The sequence below is a fragment of the Diadema setosum genome, chromosome 7 (genome assembly GCF_964275005.1).
Source record: "Diadema setosum chromosome 7, eeDiaSeto1, whole genome shotgun sequence".
NCBI classification, from domain to species: Eukaryota; Metazoa; Echinodermata; class Echinoidea; order Diadematoida; family Diadematidae; genus Diadema; species Diadema setosum.
In genome coordinates this window covers 36,376,975-36,399,863 of record NC_092691.1, presented here as the reverse complement: position 1 = coordinate 36,399,863, position 22,889 = coordinate 36,376,975, and the positions used below count along the sequence as shown (strand labels likewise).

The window sequence follows — 22,889 nt, the reverse complement described above, 5'->3', positions numbered from 1 at the left end:
GTGGGACCCCCAGCCCCCTTCCCCCCCCCCCCCCCGCTGCCCCCATTTCTGCGGACCCTGCTAAATCAACTATCCTATTCATACCCCGGATTCATACCAAAAGGAACAACATTTCAATCAGAAGCTTGATGGAACTGCACCGACTTCCGGTATACGGCATTAACAAAAAGTGAAGACATGCTTGATGTCCTATTGTCCTTGATGGTCCTAGCTTGATGTCCTATGGGGGCGTTGTTCCTACTTGCATGCGGCGTGTACACACGGTGTATACGAAGTACATACACATACTAGTACTTGTACTAGTACGTCCATCCACAAAAGCGAATGTGCTGATTGATCGTGGGTAGACTTCGGGCTGGAGCGACAACCCGGGAAAACGTGCAACCAGACAATTTCGACAGAAAGTTAATCGTGTTTAGATTCTTTGATTTGCACTGACCAAGAAGCTTCAAACACTGACTGACTGCTCAACCACATCAACCAACAAATACAGTATCCAATACCAGTAATCAAACCGGTGATTAACTGTTGTCCGACGGTGCGGTAGGTACCACTCAACTATGCCGCAGTCACCGGGGATCGCTCGGCCAGCCGCGCTGGTCGCTGCGTCTGCGGTTCCTGCCTCGTACTTCTGGCTCCGTTGGCGCTACCCACAGTTCTGGAAAGATGTCAAATTTCTGTCACACCTTGCGAAACTCAAGTCCACTCTCAGGCATGACCTAAGTTCCGATATTACAGTTGTGGATCATTTTGAGCGTCACGCTCAAGCTAATCCATCGCACCCCTGCATTCTGTTCGAGAAACAGGCCTACTCTTACGGAGATGTACAAACCAATGGCAACCGTGTAGCTCGATGGGTAACTACGGCAGACCCAAACCTGCGTAAAGGGGATGCGGTTTGCATACTCATGCAGAACAGTCCTGTTTTGGTCTGGACATGGCTTGGTTTCTTAAAGAAGGGCATCATCACCAGCATGCTCAACTTCAACTTGAAAAGCACAGCGCTCCTACACTGTATTAAAGTTAGTGAAGCCAAGAAGCTTGTATTTGGAACAGGTGAGGTACCCTCCTTTACTCCTTCATGTGCAGTGGCGGATCCAGAGGGGGGCGCAACCGGCACACGCCCCCCTTTATTTTTCGTCAAAAACAAAAGAAATAAAAAGAAAAAAAAATGAAATGCAACCCGGGAGTGGCACCAGAAATATTAGTTGCGCCCCCCTTTACAGAATTCCTGGATCCGCCCCTGATTTGGGTGACATTATTTTAGTTGTTTAACTTCAAAAGCACTGTAACAGTTTTGATGTTTTCACCAAATTATGTAAACAGAATTGTCTTATGAACCCTAACTTGATATCTGGCATGTATAACACTGCTAGATGGGGTCAGTAGTGCATTCAAGACAATGGAAGCAGCCAATGGCTGCAATACTTGAAGATACAACATTGAAGACTGTCCTCTCTGTTTTAATTTGTCCGTCATGTTTGGTTTGGTGTTTTTGTTCCAGTTTTGCTTTATTTACTTTTTTTCAGGGTTCAACTTTGTAGATCATTGCTATCTCAATTCTGTTTTTGGTTTGTTTACATTTTGTTCTATATCTTGTTTCCAGGTGTGTCCATCAATCATTTTCCTGTTCCCCCCCCCCCCTTTTTCAGTTCTGTGTTGCTTTTATATTATCAGCTTGTTTTAACTGACTTTACAATGTACACATTCTCCCCATCCATATTCTGTTTTAGGTTTGGGATGTTGCCTATCCATGGTCTTCTAAAGGGATGATAACTGGCCCTTCACTTCCTTTTTTGTCTCTGCTCACTCCTTTGCATTCATCTCCCTCTCATACTAGATTGGCTCCCTTCTATCAAGGCTCACCTGCCCCTTGTGTTCTCTTTGTTCAAAGTTTACCTTACATTGATAGTACCCACATCCTAGGACTTCCCTCTTCAAAACCATATTATCGTAGACGATCACTGGGACTTGTTCCCAAAGTAGGGGCCATAGATCAATTGTTTTGGAAGTATTGCTTGTTTGTTTAACAGTGAGAAATTACCCTTATCCTGCAGTAATTTGAAGAGCAAAAATCATTGAATGCTCCATTTGAAAGATACTGCTTGTCAAGGGTCATGGAGTACATGCAAGTCTGTCTCATCTCTAGAGACGATGTGATTTCACCCTTTGCAGAGTTTCTTGGCCTGGTGCAAGAACTGCTGCCAGAGCTGCGGGCTCTCAACATAGAGCTATGGATGGTGAACGACTTCCAGGTGTACGGGGTGACCCCACCCGTGGGTGTGGTCCCCATGGATCTCTCAACGATGTCCGGTGAACCATTTCCCAGCGAGCCGATGAGACTGGAGGAGACTGCTGCGTATATCTTCACTTCTGGCACCACAGGTATTTAAAACTGAGAAACTGTTTCAGTTTCTATTCCATAGAGCAGTTGAGGATGTGCAGATTGTGGTATCCATTGTAGTTACACCTATGGTCATTAAAAAAAAAAAAAAAAAAAAAAGTTCTTTGCATTGTGCTCCCCAAATATGAATGTGGTTTGAGTGAATGCTGCAATACCAGTAGAACACATCAGTGGAAGTGAAAAATATTGGACAATCCATTGAAAAGTTATGAATTTTTTCAAGTTTTGGTGCCACCAAGCTGCATGAGAAGACTTTAACAATCTGTGATGTCACAGCTGAAAAACGATATAAAGAAAATGTAAAGAGAATTCTAAAAGATGTAATTTTTCCAGCATAATGAAAGAACAAGTGGTGTACTTGTTTCAGAATGCAAAAGAAATTACATTACCCTTAACCCATTGAGGACGAGTCCTGAGTATACTCAAGCAAGTGTCCATGGGAAAAAAAACAATGTGTACTTTTCATTTTTTTTTTAAGACATTTTGTGGAATTTTCACTTTATTTCCTTTATGTTGTTGTTCTGCAGTGACAACAAGAACTGTTGTAGTCTTCTTGTCTAGCATTGGCAGCATCAAAACTTTAAAAATTCATAGCTTTTCAACAGATTGTCAGATTTTCCTCAAACTTCACTCAATCTTAACATTATATTTTCAGGAACTTCTCCTTTAAATTGAAACATGCACTTTCCTGACATGAAAACATACAGAAGAATCTTTGTTGTATTGGTGTTACACAACATTTCTGAGGATGACATTTTACTTGTGTATACACGGGGAGCTATCAACGCTTAGAATGTGTTTCTTTGATACAAAGCTGATAAATCAATGGGGGTAGGGGTGGGGATGGGGGTGGTGATGTGCACTCACTTGCACATGGACAACATGTTTCTCTTTTATGTTTGTATGACAATGTCAGATATACATTGTATCTAAGGTATGGCCATTGCAGATTTGATTAGAAAGTTTTATTATCTTTCAATGCCCAGGGTTGCCGAAACCAGCTACAGTTCCACACAGAAAGATCATCCGTGGTGTTGCCATGCATTTCTTCTCTGACCTGACCCCAGACGATGTGTACTATGTCACCCTTCCACTGTACCACTCAGCTGGACTGGTTCTCGGTTTGTCCAGCATGTGGTATTATGGTAAGCATGTATGATGCTTTATGCATTTGATTTATTTCTACAGGTATCTGCATGCTGTAGCCATTTGTTGTGGTATACAGGTGTCAGTGTCTCCAGTTATACCAATGTCATCAGGACCAGCAGTTTCTTTCATTATGTCAAAGTTTCATTATAGCCATGCAAACAAAGCATATAAAGATATATAGATTATTATTTTGGGATGTTAAGTTTGACTTTGTAGTTACAAAGTTTGGTTATAACCATGTTCGTTATATTGGAAGTGCACTGTAGTATCTCAAATCTTAATACAGGTGTGTCTTTTATGTGGTGATTATTAACGTTACCTACTGTACTACCCCAAGAAAATTGATACTCTTAAAGGTAGGGGATACCTTTTACAGACCTCCAAAAATGCAGCGAAACATTAAATATGAACCTCAGGGGACTTGTTTAGACCACTGCTGAGAAATTTGGAAGTCAGCAGTTATCTACAATTTGAATAATGCACAAAACTCAACTACTCAGTAGTTCTGTGTGTCAGCCACACTTAAGCCTTTTTGTTGCAGTCTTCTGTATTTTTTATCTATAAACACAAATCTAAAAGTATAAGAGCTGATGTAATAACATATAGAGTGTGTGGCAAGAATGTATATAGAAATGTTTGTAAGTTTTGATGAACTTTCTTCACAAAATATACATGATGGACACACATGCAGTGCATGGGTCTGCAAAGGTAGCCTAGTAATGTACTGAAATTTACGTTGAGCCCCGAAAAAAATTCAATTCAAAATCTAATGGTCAATAAAAATGTACTAAATGTTACCTTCCACTTTCAATACTTTATGGGAGTTTTTAAAATGATACTCTCTTCAACATACCGCTGTATTTATACAACTCTTCATTTCAGGCATGCAAATGGGATTCCCTACCTTTAAGTCCTGTCTAGATGCAACTCAGCTCAGTGAAAACCCAACCAAAAACATGGGCGATGATATGAAATGAAACAAAAGAACTCCAAGAGCTGTAGAACAGAGGGGATGGGGTTGGTGGTGGTGGTGGTGAGGGAGGGGGGAGGGAGTTGGAGCAAGAACAACTCTGAACTAACAACTTTTTCAGTCAATATTGCCAAATACCAGGCTTGTTGTCAGTTGCATGTGCTAGCAAGCACCATTTATAAGGATTACATGATCAATAATGACATCACATATATATGCTTTTATCAGTGAATTTAAAAACCAACATGCATGATTGTTCAAATTACCTTTTTATTAATTTCTCAGAACACATATATGCAAAGCAAAACTGTAAACTGGCTTAATAGAACAAATGGAAGTTGAAATTAATGTAAGAGTACTCCTTATGCCACATATAGGTGCTACCGTCGCTCTTGCCAAGAAGTTTTCTGCCAGCCACTTTTGGGATGATATTCGGAGGCACAACGTGACAGGCTTCCAGTACATTGGCGAGCTGTGCAGATACCTGTTGGCACAACCAAGGGTTGGTACATTTTTTCCCCCAGTGTGTAGATATAATGGTTTTACATCAATATTATCAGTAACTTATTCATGTTAAGTCTTTATGTGCGACCACCCAACTCAAAACAAACAAAAAGTTGCAGATTGGGATGCACTCGGCTCTGCCTCCGTGCATGCCTCACAATTGTAAATACTCTTAAGTGTGTTGCATCTCCACTAATGCCCTCGCACCTGTGCATTATGTGTTTATATATTAATTCATGAAAGAAAACAGAGGACTTCAATTCCTCTGACTACTCTATGAAGCCATCATATTCTGCAGAAAAATTTGAGTGAACATTGGTATCATTCAATAGAATGTTTTCTGCACAAGGCTTATTTGAATGTAATATGCTTTGTCAATATTGTGTGCAGATCTCCTTTCAAAATTCATTTTATCATTGTCTATCCCAGTGCACATTGACAAAGACGAGAGCTGCAATTGTTCTTTCAAATCTTGGTACATTTGTAATCTACATTCTATGGTAGTTTAGTGTGTAACGTGATGAGCAAAATTTCACAGGCCTGTGCAATGTTTGTCAAAAAAAAAAAAAAAAAACTTTTCATAGTAGGCTCAGTTGTAGCTTGGAAAAAAGCTGCCTTCTCTTGTATAAAGGGATTATCTCATCAAAGGTCAAACAAGCAACTGCAATGCTGTTATCGAAAGAATACTGTTTGAATTGTCAGAGAGCTTCAGTGTGACTCTCGAAGTAGATTATGGGATACATTTATACCTTGTGCATTGCTTTCAAACAAAGTAGATCAGTCGTTCATAATGTCAGCTGATATTTGAAATAAAACTGCCTTCATACCAGGGTTGTTTAGAACCTTGTGTATATGGATTTTACACATGTATGTGTGTGTATTCACATGGACAGTGTGAAAAAGCTTAGGTCAATATTGAAACGTAAGTCGATGAGAAACTTATGTGGGTAATGATCAGATTACAGGCCTGGCAAATACAGCACTTGAAAAGTTCAAGAATCCTCATCTGCTTTTTGTCCATTCTAATTTGCTTAAAATACTTTTAAATATATATTGAAATTTTGTAGTTAAGGTGGCATTGCACACTTCTTCTGTAGCTTAAAGTTTAGAATTTGTACATCTCTCTCAGTTGCAAAGGTACACTTAATGTGATTATTGCCTTTTGTGTCTTGAAAATTATCAAATGTGTGTGCCGAGGGTAGATAAATTGTTACACATTGGTGCATATGCATGCGATATGAGTGCTCTGTGGCCCTGACCAAGAGATGTGTATCAGCTTTACATGCAAACAAGAATCAGAGTGAAGGTCGCAAAGAGGTCGTTTGACTCCAGTGTCACATTTGTGTTATCTTTAGAGTCAACAAGGTGGTCCCTGCCCAATATCAGACCAGGAGCAAAGTCTGTGTGATACACTAATTAATTAACTGATTTTTACTATTAAATGGGAATAGGGGTTGAGAGTAAATGCAGTGCACTTGTTGCAAGATAAGATACTGTGATATTTCAGTTCTTTGCTTTCTTTAATACCATGTATTTACAAAATGTCTGTCATGAAGTGAATATTTTTATCCTCTGTCAATCATTTTGTTAATAATCAACAAGCATTAATGAGAGTAGCAGTCTTGTTAGTCAAAAGAAAATCCTTGATATTGAAGACAATAGACTTACAGTGTACTTTCAGGTAATAATTCAGTTCAGTTTCAGTTCAGTTTTTATTTCTGCATTTCAAAATCAATACAAATCCACAAATCAACAAAATATTTACATAGTCATCTACACAGCTAATATTCGTAACGTTTGGATCTTACATACATTTTTTTTTTTTTTTTTCAAGAACGAATATCATATATGAAAGGAAGCAATAGGAAATGATAAAAATGAAATGCAGGGGACCATCATCATAAGCTAAGCTTGACGAGGAAGATGGCCCCAGGTAAAGAGATACATAAAGAAAATCTTGCCACTCACTGAGTGGGGGGTAATTGTGCAAAGGGCACAACGAAGAGATACATAAAGAAAATCTTGCCACTCACTGAGTGGGAAGTAATTGTGCGAAGGGCGTGCGGTGCAGTGCGGTGTGCATTGTGTTGGGATGAATCTTGGTTTGTACGTTGAGTGTTATTTTGTGTATCAGTGTGATGAGGTGAATATTACTTCAGTTATGGCCGTGAACTCATTGTTTAGGGTGTTTGTTGACCAGGTGGTATGAATATTTTTATGTGTCAGAAGTATACTGGATTATGAGGGTGTTTTTTAGTTCTCGTTTAAAAATGTTCAACGACGTACGTTGTTTTAAATTAGGGGGTAAAGAATTACAAATATCTGGTCCATTGTGCTTTAAAGATTTTTGAGCTAAAATGATTCTGGGGTTTTCGAGATGGTAATCGGACGACTGACGTGTTGGATATGAATGAACGGTGAAATTTGGAGTGAAGAAGCCATCAAAAATTTTTGGAAGACAATTAAATGTATATTTATACATAAAAACAGCAGTTTGAAAGGTGTGAAGATCCTCAATTTTCAATGTTTTTAGTTGATGAAATAGGGGATTGGATGGGGATAAGTAACGGGAATTGGTAATCAAACGTACAGCACGTTTTTGGAGAGTAAAAATTGGATTAATTTTAGTTGAGCCACAGTTTCCCCAAACGATATTGCAGTATGTGATATGTGGTAAGATCAATGCATTGTATAGAATAGTCAGGGAATTTTGAGAAATGAAGTTTTTCAGTCGATATAAAATTCCTACAGTTCTTGAGACAGACGTGTGGATATTATGAATGTGATCGTTCCAAGTTAAACTCGAGTCAATCGTGATTCCTAAAAATTTAGTAGATCTTACTTCAGTTAAAGATAATCCATCAATATTGATATTATAACTGCTGTTAATGTTCTGTGAAGCAGTAGGTTTGAAACGTATAAAATTTGTTTTAGAGACATTAAGGGATAATTTATTACATATAAACCATCGGGAGACTTTGTCTATTTCCGTGTTCAGAGTATTAAACAGTGTTTCGAGGTTCTCATGGGAGTAAAAAATATTAGTATCATCCGCAAAAAGTATAAATTTAAGAGTTTTTGATGTATTTATTATATCATTAATATATACAAGGAACAGTAGGGGGCCAAGAATTGATCCCTGGGGAACACCACATACAATATTAGAATTCGGAGATTTAGATGACTTAAATAGTACATATTGCTTTCTGTTGGATAAATAATCAATAATCCAAGAAAGTGCTAAACCACGAATACCATATCTTTTTAATTTGTAAATTAATATATCATGATCTATGGTATCAAAAGCCTTTGATAAATCCATGAAAATTCCTATAAAATGTTTTTTATTTGCAAAAGATTCAGTAATCTTATCTAACAATTGAATTATAGCTAAATCGGTGGAATGGCCCTTTCTAAATCCAAACTGATTAGGTATAAGTAGGTCATTTACATGAAGAAAAATGTACAGGCGTTTATGAATAATTTTTTCCAGAATTTTAGAAATACTAGGTAATAACGATATTGGTCTATAATTTGTTAAAAGAGAAGGGTCGTCTTTTCTTTTGAAAATTGGAACTACTTTCGCAATTTTTAATGAGTTCGGGCATATTCCAGAAGACAGTGAAAGATTGAAAATGTAAGATAAAGGTGTGGTTATTTGTTTGATGATTTTCTTCAGTATATAAACACTTATTTCATCATGGCCACTAGATCTACTTGGCTTTAATCTGTTAACAATCTCCAGTATTTCTTCCTCATCTGTTGGGGTAAAGAAAAGGGATTTGTCGCAGTTTGGTGGAAGAAATTCAGTAAAGTTTGAATGAACATGTTTGTTTTTTATTTTTGAAGCTAATTGGGGGCCAATATTTACGAAGTATGAGTTAAAAGCATCAGATATTTCATCAGGGTTTATGAGTTCTTTGTTGTCATTATAAAAAACGGACGATGTTTCTTTATTATTTTTACCTGTTATTTCATATATAGTTTCCCATAAACCATTTACGTTATCCTTTTGATTATCAAACTTATCGGAATAATACATTTTACGAGAAATACGAATCAAATTACTGAGTATATTTCTATACTTTTTGTAATCTGTAAAATGTTTTGTATTGTGGGTAGTAATCGCCAGTTTATGCAATCTATTACGGGTTTTTATTGAATTGATGATTCCCTTTGTAATCCAGGGATGTTTGTTCTTTCTGCGTGTTCTTTCTGCGTGACACAAGAAGAACATACTTGCGAATGAACAGCTGTGTTAAATGATGAACATTTTTTTACCAACACAAGCATGCTGTCATAGTTGCTGTGTGTGTGTGTGTGTGTGTGTTTGTGTTTGTGTGTCTATGTGAGTGTGAAATTGTCTTTTATTAGCACTCCTCTTATCTTTTAATTTTGATTCATTGAAGAGAGATATTTACTTCAGTAATCATTTGAGACTTTTGACTTGACAGAAGTCTTGCTTTCTGACTCCATCTATGTACTGTACTCCATCTGAGAAAACTGAATACAGTACACTCCCTTTATAATGAACCAGTTATAAGGACCCAAGGACTGAGGACATGTTATAACCGGAGTTGACCGTAGTACTTAGTCCCAGCAGATCTTGACATTAGGTTGCCTTTCATATCATTTCCTCAAACTATACACAATCATGAATGCAGATCATGAATTTATGTTCCTATTTACTTTATCTTTGCATAATCTTCCACAAAGATCAGGTCAGTAGGTCAGGATTTAATTCTATCTGCCTTTTATCAATTGTATAGCTGTATGCTTCAAACTTGGTATGGTGGCTAGCTATGATAAGACAGTTTAGATGTTTAGGTGCCAAATAGCTGCATTAGAAGTGAAAGATTAAAGTTCAACAAGTTTTAGCTTCAGAAAATTTTAAGTCTGTGCTTAGTTAGAGATATAAGTGGTGAAACTTGGTAAGAATAAATTCTTTTCCCTTATTCTGTGAGAGCATCTCACAAGTATAATTTTTTAGAAAGATTTATAAAATCAGGAGACAAATTTGCAGTCATAGTTTTAAGTCGGTTCATGAGACGATGTTAATGACTGGTGCCGCACTTGTCACTGGCACTGAGTGCACAGCCGTGGTTACAGTACAATGTAGCGGCAGTATTCGACAAGCTGCAATATTGATCTCATTGTTGGACAATATCAGTCAAACAAACACATGAAGGAATATTTCACTTGTATTTCATTTTATTTCCTTATCAATTTCCTAAGTATGAAACATGACAATGCCATGCAGATAATCATAATATTAGTAAATTGGTTATAATGTGTATATCCATGGAAAGTGCTGTATTTGATCATATCTCTCTTATCCGGCCATATTGATTGTCCGGACCCCCACTGATTTCGACCTGGCCGGATAATCGAGGTCCTACTGTACCTTGATTTGATCACAGTGTGGCAATCAGTGTGCATAATGATTATCACTTGACACTTTGATGTCCATGGTTGTATTCTGATCATTCACATAAATCTTGCCCCCTCTCTTCTGTTCAGCGCATGGATGATGGCAAGTACCCACAGAGATTGAAGGTTGCCTGTGGAAACGGACTGCGTCCAGAAATCTGGGAGGAGTTTCAGAAACGCTTCAACATCGATAAGATCATCGAGGTGTATGCAGCCACGGAGGGAAACTTTGGCTTTATTAACTTTGAAGGGAAGGTGGGGTCCATCGGGAGGTACCCCTGGATAATGAGGGTAGGTGCTTCTCATTATTTCTTCTCCCACTATGTCTGTAGACAGAAACAGAATGAAACAAACAAACAAACAAACAATTTGTTCTGGACTACCCCAGAACACTTAAAAGCATGCTCTGTTCTCTTAGTGTGGTTCTTGTTGCAGGCTCTGTGACGGAGCCAAGAAGTTCTTTGCAAACAAATGTTTACACCTACTGTTACACTTAATGAATTTATAGCTGTAAACATATGTTTACAGATTTTTTTGTACCTTACAAATTCATAGGTGTAAACAAGTATTTTACACTCATTGTTGCACCAAACACATTCATAGATTATGTAAAATTTTTTATTGACACAATGTTACATCTAACATATTCATAGGTGTAAGGTTTATTGGTAAACACAATAAATTCATAGGTGTAAACATACGTTTTAACCTATCTTCACACCTAAGTAACAAAAGCATAAGTGTAAATGTTTTTTTTTTCTCTGATTGTAATTAATACACCAAAGTAAACATACATTTACACCTAATAGTAACACCAAGCTAGTTCATGATGTTAACCCGTTGAGGACGAGTCCCGAGTATACTCGGGCAGGTGTCTGTGGGAAATGCGTGTTGTAGCAAAATCAAACCGTCCTCAACGGGTTAATATACGAAATTGTCTGTTGTGTTCATCTGTAAGAAAGGAAAGAAAAGAAAAGAAGTTTCTTCCTTGTGCTACTACGCAAGAAAGTTAATTTCTTTTCTGTATCTACCAATAGGCAAAACAAATAAAGAAACAAAGTGAAACAATATATTCTAGAGGCATGTTTTTGGTTGTGCTCGAGTATCAAGTAAGCGAGTCATGTAAAATTACGGTTATTATGGATTGGAAGCCAAAAAAACGTATTACCTTCTTGATGCGTTTTTCGTCGCCTGAGTCGTCTGCGAGCTCATCTTGGGTGTATTCTGTCACGGTTTGCCAACCACTGGGTGAGCGATCAGCAATCTTTATGTGTTTCTGACGGGTCTTTAGCTCTTAGATGGCTGAGTTCAGATGAATTTTTGCGCCTGGAATATCGAGGTCCGTGTCCAGAGCCTTGATGGCTTCTTCTATGAGGGTAATGATTTTTGCGGCGACTTCAAATTGCTTGCGGTTACCTTCGTTCTTGAAGGACGGATTGGGCTGTGTGTCTGTTTTCTTCGTAGCAGAATCTACCCTTCTCTGTAGCGCTTGAATGGCGGACAGAATGGCTTCATTAGACGCTTCACCTATGGGCGTTGTCGGGGGATTCATGTCGCCAATGAGAGAACTGCTGTGTATACTTGCGAGTTGTACTAGATACTTGAGCGAGAATGGCGAAAGTGCGCCGAGAATGAAACCAAGGCAAGTCGCCTGAGTGCATTTGCACAAAGAAAATGGTTAGCGACGCTTATTGTCCGATAACGATAAGAAATTCCACTTATATGCTGTAAATGACACAAAAAGATATTCTACCGAGTATATAATCATGGTATTTGTGGGAAAACTTAATGACAATTTTTCCCTTTACTTCATTGTCACATCATTGTGTACTGTCAGGATGCATGAATATCTGGCATATCTTTATACAGCATTGTATGTATGTAGATTTTTAGAAGGTCAGTGACTGTAGCTGTAACTATTTGCATTTTATATGGTTGCTCCATCTCAGAAACTTCTGGACAACATAGAGCTTGTGGAGTACGACTATGCATCTGGGGAACCAAGACGGGGCAAGAATGGATTCTGTGTCCCTGTGCCAGTGGGTGTGTGACATTTCCTCATGTACCTTAAGTATCTACTGTATTTCTAAATGGTCCTATTATAAGTTGTCTGCATTGGAATAATTCGCACAGAATTGAAGTGCAGTAGACATAGTCATTTTCATCACCGAATATAAGAAAATTGTATGGTAAACTCTTAGACATGCCAGCATGTTTGTGTGTGTGTTTTAATGGACATGTGAGCTGTAGCAACGGTATTTTTTTTTTTTTTTTCTGGGAAATGTGACAGGGTTTTAACAGTCCATCACTTACACCAACACAGAGCCACAGGCTTGCATTAGATTTGCCTAATCAGGTAATGTGAAATGCTGTGGTGTCAGGATAAAGAGAGCTTGCCAAGAAGATAAAGTCTGCTTATTATAAGCAAATTTTTAAAGTGAATCACCACTCCATTACCAAGTTGATTTTAGTAGATAGAGTGAAATGATACAAACAGGTTTCTTTCAAATTGGGCATATCACAATATAAACCAATATGAGGTTGTCAGGTGGTAAAATTGCTACCTCATCCAATTTACATTATATATGGGTTACATCCAAAGTCACTGTTTTGTATTGCTAAAAAGTATGTGACAATCATCCATATCTCTTTTATTCATGCATAATTTAAATGAATGTTCTGCTATTCTGCTATAAGTCAACTTGAAATATATCGATACTTTACTTTCTTACTTTCAAGGAAAAAGAGACAGACATTTCTTACCCATTGTTTGAAGGAGTGTATCCACTCAATGTAATGACTGAAGCAGCCCCCCCCCCCCATTATAGCATACACTGTTACAAGGTGTAAGCACAAAGTGTCCTCTACATGTGTGTGTGTGTATTTTGAGACTTGCCGTCATGTATTTTTCTCTTTTTCCCTTTCAGTTGTTAGCTCCATAGATTTTAGAGTATACATGTATAACACAAAGTCTCCTATGTGTGAATGTGTTTGTGTTTGAGATTCTTGACATGCCATGCATTTGTCGTTGTTTTATTCCTTTTAAGTCAACAATTTAACTTTGTTATTGTTTTTTTTCTTTTTTTTTATTTCTTGTAACTGCAGGCCAGACTGGCCTAGCCCTGTTCAAAGTGGACAAAGAGAACCCCTTCACTGGCTACAAAGGTCTGAGGAAGATGAATGAGCGGAAGATTGAGAGAGGTGTGAAGGTCAAAGGTGACGTCTACTTCAACACGGGAGACCTCTTGAGGATGGACGAAGAGGACTACGTCTATTTCATGGACCGAGTTGGAGACACATTCAGGTACGGCTCAGAGGACAGCAGAGAATGAACAAAAATGACAGAGGACAAAGAGAATTGAGAGTTTGCCTTTGGCTTATCTTCAAAGTCAGAACCCCAGCCAGTGTCTTTGCTTGAAGTATATGCTTTTGTTTTCTTTTCTTCAATTTTTGCTTTTGCTCACTATACATATATCTTCAAAAATATGGGTTCTGTCACAGACCTAGTATGGACACAGTCTAGAAGAGGGTAGAATAGTTTGGTCCAGTCTAGAAGAGAGTAGAGAAAGAGTATGGAGGGGGAAAAAAAGGTGAATGAGGTAGAGTGAAGTAGGAGAAGAGACAGAGAAGTGTGAAACCGTTTCCTTTTCATGGTTGAACCCCTAGCTGTAGTGGGATTCACATTTTTTTGTGGCTTGTAGCAAGGGCAAACAAAAGTATAAAACTAGTTCTAGTGCAGTTGATTATTCTCTTTTAATTTCATAGTTATAAGATATATTATATGTTGTCATTATCTTTTCATCAATTTTTTTGTTGTTGTTGCGTTGAAGAATTGGCCAATGAGGATGACAGAGCAGAAAGTTTTGTGATGCAGGTATTTGAGTTCCGATACAGGATGCCTCAGCTGTCTCAGAGTTTTGAAGTTTGAGCAGGTTAAAGAAGTTTACCCATACATGGGGTTGCCTGTTAATTTAGTGTTAATAAGATCATATTTACCCAGTATTTCTTTGGTTGTGCTATTCCTCGGTGAATCCTTCAACGCGATCATTACTTTTGCTGCTCAAAAAAGGTAGAAATAGTTTTTTATTCAAGCGTTTGACTGGAAAATGACCTCAGATTGTTCAGGCTTGATGAGTTTCTTGGTGGTCCTTGAATAGTATTTTCTTTTTGCAGTTATATTTGTTCTTTTCTCTCTTGCAGGTGGAAGGGTGAAAATGTGTCCACGATGGAAGTTTCTCAAGTTCTCAGTTCTTTTCCGGCTATCATGGAAGCCAATGTGTATGGTGTTCAAATACCAGGTAGGCTATATATTCAAAGGAAACCCTACCCATATGTTGACTTCAATATGTACACACATTGCTTTTGAAGGGATGCAATTTTTAATATTTTGATCAAATTCAACAGTTCTTATGCCACTGGTATAAGATTGCCTTCTTTTCCATTGAAAATGTGCACACAAGTGCATTTCTCTTGAAGTTACAATCCTAGCAGTCATTCTTGTCCTGTTCACAAATTGAAGATCCTCCCTTTAAAACTCAGAAAACCCCTCTATTCATAGTGCTTGTGTTTGCTAATAAGATGTTTTACAACTCCAACAACACAATACAAGTGACTCCCGTTATATCGAAGTCCTCAAGACCGATAGTGTTCTTTTGTTTTATCAAATTTTCGTCATAACTGAAGGGAATTTTGCACCATAGACCATAATGATGGTAAGATTGGGACCTTAGATTTTTGCTCTGTTATAACAAAATTTCTTTACAACAGTGTTTGTTGTCATGGGAGTGCTCTGTATGTGCATCACAAAGTGACTGCATTGGCCTCAGAAGTTGATTATCTTTGATGTACTGATTTTTAATCCGTTGAGGATGAATCCCACGGCAAGTGTCTACAGGAAATGCGCGTTTTTAAATAACAAAATCAGTCCGTCCTCAACGGGTTAAGTGACTAACTTGTTAGCCTTCATGTGATAACTTGGTCGGTAATTGAATAGTCGAAGAATGGAACCCGAGTTTAGCCCCGCCGTGGATTGAGATAGTTAAGCCGTGAAGCTTGTTTATTCGATCTGTGAATAGATCAAAAACTGTAAACAAACAAATATTAGCGCCTTGTTGCTAATACACATGTAATAACTTGGACATGTGAGTCACATGTAATACTCATACATGTCTTTTACACTGAACTTGGACTTGTATCTCTGTCACATATTGAAAGCGACCAATACATCGTCATGTTTCTGTTACACAGGGAGCATCAATTGAACATGCACATTGAATGCTTAGAGTTTACTACGACACTTGTATGCTAGATGTATGTAGGAGTTTGCTACGACACATGTATGCCAAAATTACAGATTCTTTGCGTCTTACTGAAAGAACAACTTTGTATACGGACATGTAATATGTAATACACCGACTCATTGTGCTCATTTACTGTGTACATATGCAAATTAATCTGAGCACTTTATTTGGCACTCTTGCACTGTACTTAGCCATATTGTGCATATCCTAATTTGTACTTCTGCACAAACATGTAATTTTGTACAAATACAACATGTGTTATCACCCTTTAACTCTCAGTGACTTTGCTTCATACACTTGCAGTCACAAATCATATGGATATGAAAACATAATTTACATTATGTATACTCTAAAAAGTCAAACCACCTGTACTTATTCTTCTGTCAAACATCACTTGCATCTACACTCTGATTGTACTGTAGACACTCATAATCTCACTTTGAGCTTGGTAAATGATGCTGAATATACTCAATGTAACACCTTACAACAAATCTGCAACCTTCATTTCTGTATTCGCTAAGCACTACTGTATATTGTACACTCAACATTGTTACCTCCATACCATTGATTCTACTCAAGAAATGCAAATTAAACCTTATAGCACACCATTGAGTAGATTCTTACACTTGAGATTCCACTTTTGGCACTACAAACACTGTACTAACTGCTGTCATTAAACAGTTCTGTAATTATCTTGCAATTTGTCTTGCAATGCAAACACCCACATTGATGCATGTCGATAAATCATACACAAAGAACCTATTAACGTGTGGTGACCTTTTCCCACTATCAACTCTATTCACCAACAACTTTGTCTCTTTGAACCATTATCGACATTTATAACACTAAATCTGTCTTAATGTCAATTTCTGTCACAACTGTATCTTCACACAACCACCACTTCAGGTTGATTAAATGACATACACGTATTTCATAAATTCCTGGCATTACATGCCTTGACATGAATGTGCATTACATGAACATGCACTACTGTTCACGTGCAATACCTGTGTAACCATCTACGTACCACGTTGCAACTTACTGGTACGCATGCAACAAATTCAACACTGTAACTGAATTCAAATGAGTTCATAAGTTCGCTCAAGCATACTCTAATTTGCTTTCCTTTCAGTTTTAATGTTCATTTCACATTTTCTGGTATTAAACAACTTACTCCTGTAGCGGGACTAAACTTGACTTGCATGAGTCTTCTGCAGAAACGGGCGAGTCAGCGTTCGCATCCCATGACGCGACCAGTCTTCACGTTGATATGGTCAGCTGCTAACTAACTGAATGGCACAATTAGAAACTGCGTGAAACGTGACAAATGACAACTTTCACTCACTGCGAATGTCGTCTATGGTGTCCTCAAATTGCAAATGAGGCAAACTCAAACGCAAATTTTCCTAACCAGAATCAAAACCGCTTCGCTCCGCGAAACAGTAATTGTATGAACAGCAAGGCATTGGTATTATTTTCACACTTATTTTCACACTGCCAACAACCACCCATTATTGTTGAGAATAACGCTTTCCAACTCTCCATTGTGCACTATGTAGGCAAGGATGGCCGCGCAGGCATGGCTGCTATTGTACCACATGAGGGCGTGGAGGTGAACATGCGAGACCTGTACGCTCACGTCACCTCCCAGCTGCCGGACTACGCCTGTCCCAAGTTCCTACGGATCATGGCCCAGCTGGAGATCACGGGCACATTCAAACACAAGAAGACAGAACTTGTCAAGCAGGGCTTCGACATGCACTCCATCGACGACGAACTGTTTGTCATCGACCCTGTCGAGAAGGCCTACACCCCACTGACCAGCAGGCACATTCAGACCATTATGAGTGGACAATCAAAACTTTAAACTTTAGTCAAACATCAAAACCTTCTACATGCGTCATTAACTCGCTATTTCAGAGCATGCCAATGCCGGGAATGCTGAATTGATTTGTGCAAGATACACAGTAACTCAATCAGAATGGCTGCAACCTTTTTGCCCTTGTACCAGTGCATATTACATTGTAGAAAAAGTTGGAGTCCATGTTCCTAGATTTCCAGTGATATAATGTCCAAACATTTTTTCTTGTTTGAACTTTTACTTTCACAAAAGTCGCAATTTTGAAATGATTCTGAATTGTGCTCTTCCACAAAAATCATAACTATCTGAAAGGCATGTACAGATGTGGGGTAGCAAGATAGCTTAGGTAATGAGATTTACAAACATGAAAACACAATGGGTAAAGATAAATCTGAACTTAATCCCATGCTTTATCAGAGCAAAAGCGTACATACAACAGTGCCTGACTTCAGTGGTGAACTGGGGTGTCAAGTGTTTATGTCGTAATGAAAGACAACAGATTTGAAGTTTGCAACTTCTCTGTGCTGTTGATTGTGTGTCTGTACAATGCCAAGCATGCACTGAATGTATTACATCAGCAGTTGTGCCAGAAGCTACAGCTGTAGAGTAGATTGAACATGCAGGAAGTTGCTTGAGGGTGCTGTGGTATAGTGAACAAGACTCCTGATGTTCAAACACAGGTCCTAGGTTCAAATCCCACCAAGTGCTTGCATCCATGTACAAGTTTTTCCATGATGTCCCTCTGTACCCAGGTGCATATCAAATGGGTACCTGGTAATGCTAGGGTATAAGTTAATTGCAGGGCCCTCTGGTAATGCAGCAGCAAAGCTGAAGAGGCTACCCTGGGTAGATAAGGCCATGTCATTGCATCATAATTATTACCCTTGGTGAGCTTGAGAGTATTAGGAAATGCTGTGCCAACGTGTGGATGAGTAAATCCATGCAATAAGAAGTGTGTGAAAGTAGAATTGGATTTCATTGGTTTCAGATGGGGGAAATCCCGTACAAGAGTCATATGTTTTCTCAACTCAGCACTTTTCACGGGCAATATCGCACAACTGATTATGGAATCAGATTATACTCTCAATGACATGCAAATCAAAAGGAATTGTATGTGCTGGGTTTTCCCTTAATTAATATTTAAATTTCAGCTTTGTGGTTTTTGCTTGTTAAGCTCTTATTCTCTTCATTATACAATAATTATAAAGCAACTGCATTGAAAAAGTAATAGCTTGTGTAGTAATGTTTGTGTTCATTGTAAAATTATAAATTCTGTCACACTGTCTTCAAGTACTAACAAGTATTCTTTCATGAGGTTATGCCATATTGGCAAGAAGACATAGTAATTGGCAATAAGCTTGTGATGTTTTTGATATGCATATATGTGTAGTTATGTCACCTACCTAGCCAGAAGACCCAATGATGGACAATTTATACTGTTGCCAAACTGTTGTGATATGTAAAGGCTAGTGGTTGAAAAAATTCAATTGTACATGTATTAAACAATTCTGAAACTAGGTGTGGTTTCAAACCTGCCTTTCATTTTGAGCAGTATTCCTAAACAAGCACAAACAAAAACAGGTGAGAACTTGATCCAACATTCATTGACGACTTTACTGTAATAGTGTATATTATATACGAGATGCCATTTCTATTTTACAAAATGAGATAAGAAAACTAGGATTGCAAAGAACTTGTTTGTAAGAATTGCTTCATGTAATTTTGTCACTTGTGTAGTGCAAGCTGTATTCCTCAGATCATATCGTTATGGTGGTGACAAATTTTCTTCTTATGATGTGAACTGTTTTACTGAGAATTTTCTGTACACAGTTGACTTTTTAAACATGAAGTACATTGTCTATAATATCACAAACTCTCTGTGTAGGAAACTGAATTTTCCAGCACAAAGTAATGATACACTTATATTATACTTTCTCTGTATTTGATTATTTTGAAATCTGAGTTCAGTTCTCAAGATTGCAGATAACTTTGTGCCAATCAAGGCTCTCTTTGGGCTTGAGTCTTGAGAAATTTGTAGCATGTGATATACAGTAGGAGTCCAGTTGGCACGTGTCTGAAAGAGGTGATCTGTATATTTGCTGGATTAGATATTTATACTCCAGACACAAGACTGTGACTGAAATAAGCTAAGAAGCCATAATGATCCAGAGATTGTGCCATCGTGAGCCTGAGGAAAGATGTGCTGTAAGCAACTGCTGGAACATGTTAAAAGTTAAAGAAATATATCTGGAAAGGTATTTGACATGGAAGAGCCCATAGGCTAAAGTTTTAGATTGTTTATCCATAGTTTCATGTGTCTCATCTGTCTATATACTCATCTGTTCATATGTTCATATGCTCATCTGTTTTTGTGTTCGTCTGTCCATTTGTCGCATCTGAGAATGTTCATCTGTTCATATGTTCATTTGTTCATCTGTTCATATGCTCATCTGTTTTTCTGTTCATCTGTCCATATGTCACATCTGTCCATGTGTTCATTTGTTCCTACGCTCATATGCTCATCTGTTTTTTTCGTTCATCTGTCCATATACCGCATCTGTCCATCTGTCCATATGTTCATTTGTTCATATGTTCATATGCTCATAATACAGTGTGTTCATATGCTCATGTTCATAATCTTATGTCCATATGTCCATCTGTCCATATGTTTATTTGTTCATATGCTCATCTGTTTTTCTGTTCATTCGTTCATATTATTATGTTCATCTCTTCATGATAGGACCACTTGAGTTACCCAGACAACTTTGGGATGATTCAGTGCTGACTAGTAATTGGCTCGGATGGGGATGGGTGTACAGAGAAGAACCAAGGCCACAAAGTCACGAGTCACTCATGGTTGAATAAGAATTCAAGTTTTGAATTTTGCACAGCTGCAGCTTAATGTAATTTAAGTAACCTTCAATCAAAGTTGGTCGAAGGAAAACAGCAACCCCCAACAGCAACCAAAAAAAAAAAAAAATATCTATAACAGCCGACAGTTTTTGAGGGCCTTGAAATCAGGTAAGGTCATTGTAATGCTAACTTAGCAATTTACTGAAGCTCTGAGCTAGATACAGCATATAAGGTCAGGGATCAGAGACCGTGGCCGAATTTGAACTCTGAAATGTCACCATGCTATAGAGAAACGTCAGACACAAACACTTCAAGTAATGGACGTAACCGTATACTGTAACGTGACTATGAATTAGCATGAACTGTACCGAGCAGATCTTGCAACTTCCACCCAAAAGGGCAGAGGTCAAAGGGAAAGACGAGGCATTTGGCAAGCCTTTTTTAAGTCATCTTTTATGGAGACAATCACTCGCCATTACAGAGGGCTTATACATTGTACATGTCAAATCTGTCCTTTGCAATATCATGTCTACGTCTGTGTTTCTGAATATTTTTGCTTGTTTGTTTATTTGTTGTTTTTTATTATCTTTTTTTTTTCTTAAGGAAATATACCGAGACTGGATTACGGTGTTATTGTGAAATATGCATCTATTGTCTGACAAACCATTTGCTGGGGTCTCCGTTTTTAGTGTATGCATTCACTGGGCTATGAACAAATGAAGCAGTCTGAAATTTTTTGAAGAATTAGGGTCTCCGAATTCAGAGTCTAGGTTTGTGAATTTTACTTCATCTTTATGAGAATGTATTGTGTTCATCATCGTATCGCGTCATGTATCTGAAACAGTGTACATAGTATATCATGATAACTACTGAAAAGAAACCACCAGACTACGCGAGTAGACTGCTGCGAATGTTGTATCCCGCTGGTGATTTGCATACTTTCCCTATTAAATTTATCATTCCTTCGAAATAAAGATTTTAATGAAACTGAAACCACCCCTTGCTGTACATTACTTTCTGATAATCTATTCCGGTCAAATAACTTTTGTCCTCTTGATTAGTGGTTATAGAGTCATAATATAAAGCCAGTGAGCGATATTAAAGTGGATGAATGAGAGATCATCTAGCAATGTATTACCTACGTTATATATCATTCTTAATGAGTTTGCGTATTTTTTTTTTCTCCAGAAGAGCAAGATGATGGGGGCCGGGTTAATGACAGAAAGAGAAATACTTTTTTTTTCCTTGTCCGAGTTTAAAGACTACTATAGTCTTCTTTTAACCTGTTACAGTCTGGGAACCAAAGTCAGATTTTGGGCGTCACCTTGTTTTACGGTCTGCCCGATTTTTTTAAATTTATTTAGGGCCTATTTATTTATTTATTTTTTTATTGTTATTTTTATTTTATTTTTATTTTATTATTATTATTATTTTTTTTTTTTTTGGGGGGGGGGGAGGATGGTTTTACCCTATTTCGAGGGTGCTGAATCTGAATCTGGATGATGCAACTCTTGCATCCTTGAGGGTTTCGAGATATTCAGAATGGCCGCCAAAGTGGTTTCCATAAATCTGACATTCCTATACTTTTCCTTATGAATAGTGGAAAATGTAAACAAAAAGGAAGTTTTACCTTGTTTAAAGGATGGCAAATCCGAATCTGGATCATACAACTCTTGTATTCTTGAGCATTTCGAGATACACGTATTCAAATCAAGATTCGGCCTCTGACACCCACACTATAAGTTATGACTGTTTTACAACATAGATATTTGAGTGGTGTTGCGTGTCAACCTTTAACTTTAACTTTGAAAACCGATCGAGGGTCACTTATCTGGTGAACTTCAGCACCAACTGCGGTGTTCTTGGTGTGTCTGTGGGTGTGTTTTGTTTTGTTTGCTCGTTTGATTTTTTTTTTTTTTTTTTTTTTTTTTTGGTGGGGGCGTACCCAATGGAAGTTCGTATACCTGTTTCTAACAGTGGTATAAGGTAAAGTGATGCAAACGAATATGGTATGTATAATATTTTATCTGCTCATATTCATTCATGTTAAACTGCAGTTCTCTCTTTTATAGAGCATTCGTTCCCCAGTGTCCATCAATATTAATGTCTACGACAGTAGAAATCATTCAATGCTATTCTTCGTGATCATGTCGCCTGAGCCGACAACACATTTCTATCTATATATCTCTCTCTCTCTCCTTTTTACTTGTTTGCCTTCGAGAATAGTACTACTTGAAGTGTTTACTGTGCGCTTACACCATGAAGACCGTACAAAGTACAAACCCCTTTAGCTAAAGGAGACTATTATAGATGAGAGTGTGTGTACACTGCACGTGACAATGACAAAAACCGGTGCGCTAGTCCCATAGAGGAGTTTGAAGGAATTTACAAGAACAAGGATTTAGCTGGAGTCGAATT

The 22,889-nt window shown here is 37.9% G+C and overlaps 1 protein-coding gene across 1 annotated transcript; it reads left to right on the top strand.

Moving 5' to 3' along the window:
• Positions 1 to 383: 383 nt before the first annotated feature.
• Positions 384 to 21,464, top strand: LOC140231315 (long-chain fatty acid transport protein 6-like). Its single transcript, XM_072311466.1, has 9 exons — positions 384 to 1,056; positions 2,176 to 2,385; positions 3,391 to 3,549; positions 4,901 to 5,025; positions 10,548 to 10,748; positions 12,407 to 12,500; positions 13,563 to 13,761; positions 14,658 to 14,755; positions 17,317 to 21,464. Exons 1-9 carry the CDS (start codon positions 561 to 563, stop codon positions 17,622 to 17,624), a joined length of 1,890 nt encoding a protein of 629 aa, XP_072167567.1. The 5' UTR covers positions 384 to 560; the 3' UTR covers positions 17,625 to 21,464.
• Positions 21,465 to 22,889: the final 1,425 nt, after the last annotated feature.

Excerpts from the sequence above, each read along its gene's own strand:
- LOC140231315 (XM_072311466.1), top strand. The coding sequence starts at position 561 with ATGCCGCAGTCACCGGGGATCGCTCGGCCAGCCGCGCTGGTCGCTGCG. Across the intron at positions 13,762-14,657 it reads CGAGTTGGAGACACATTCAG|GTGGAAGGGTGAAAATGTGT; the intron begins GTACGGCTCAGA and ends TCTCTCTTGCAG. Across the intron at positions 14,756-17,316 it reads GTATGGTGTTCAAATACCAG|GCAAGGATGGCCGCGCAGGC; the intron begins GTAGGCTATATA and ends TGCACTATGTAG.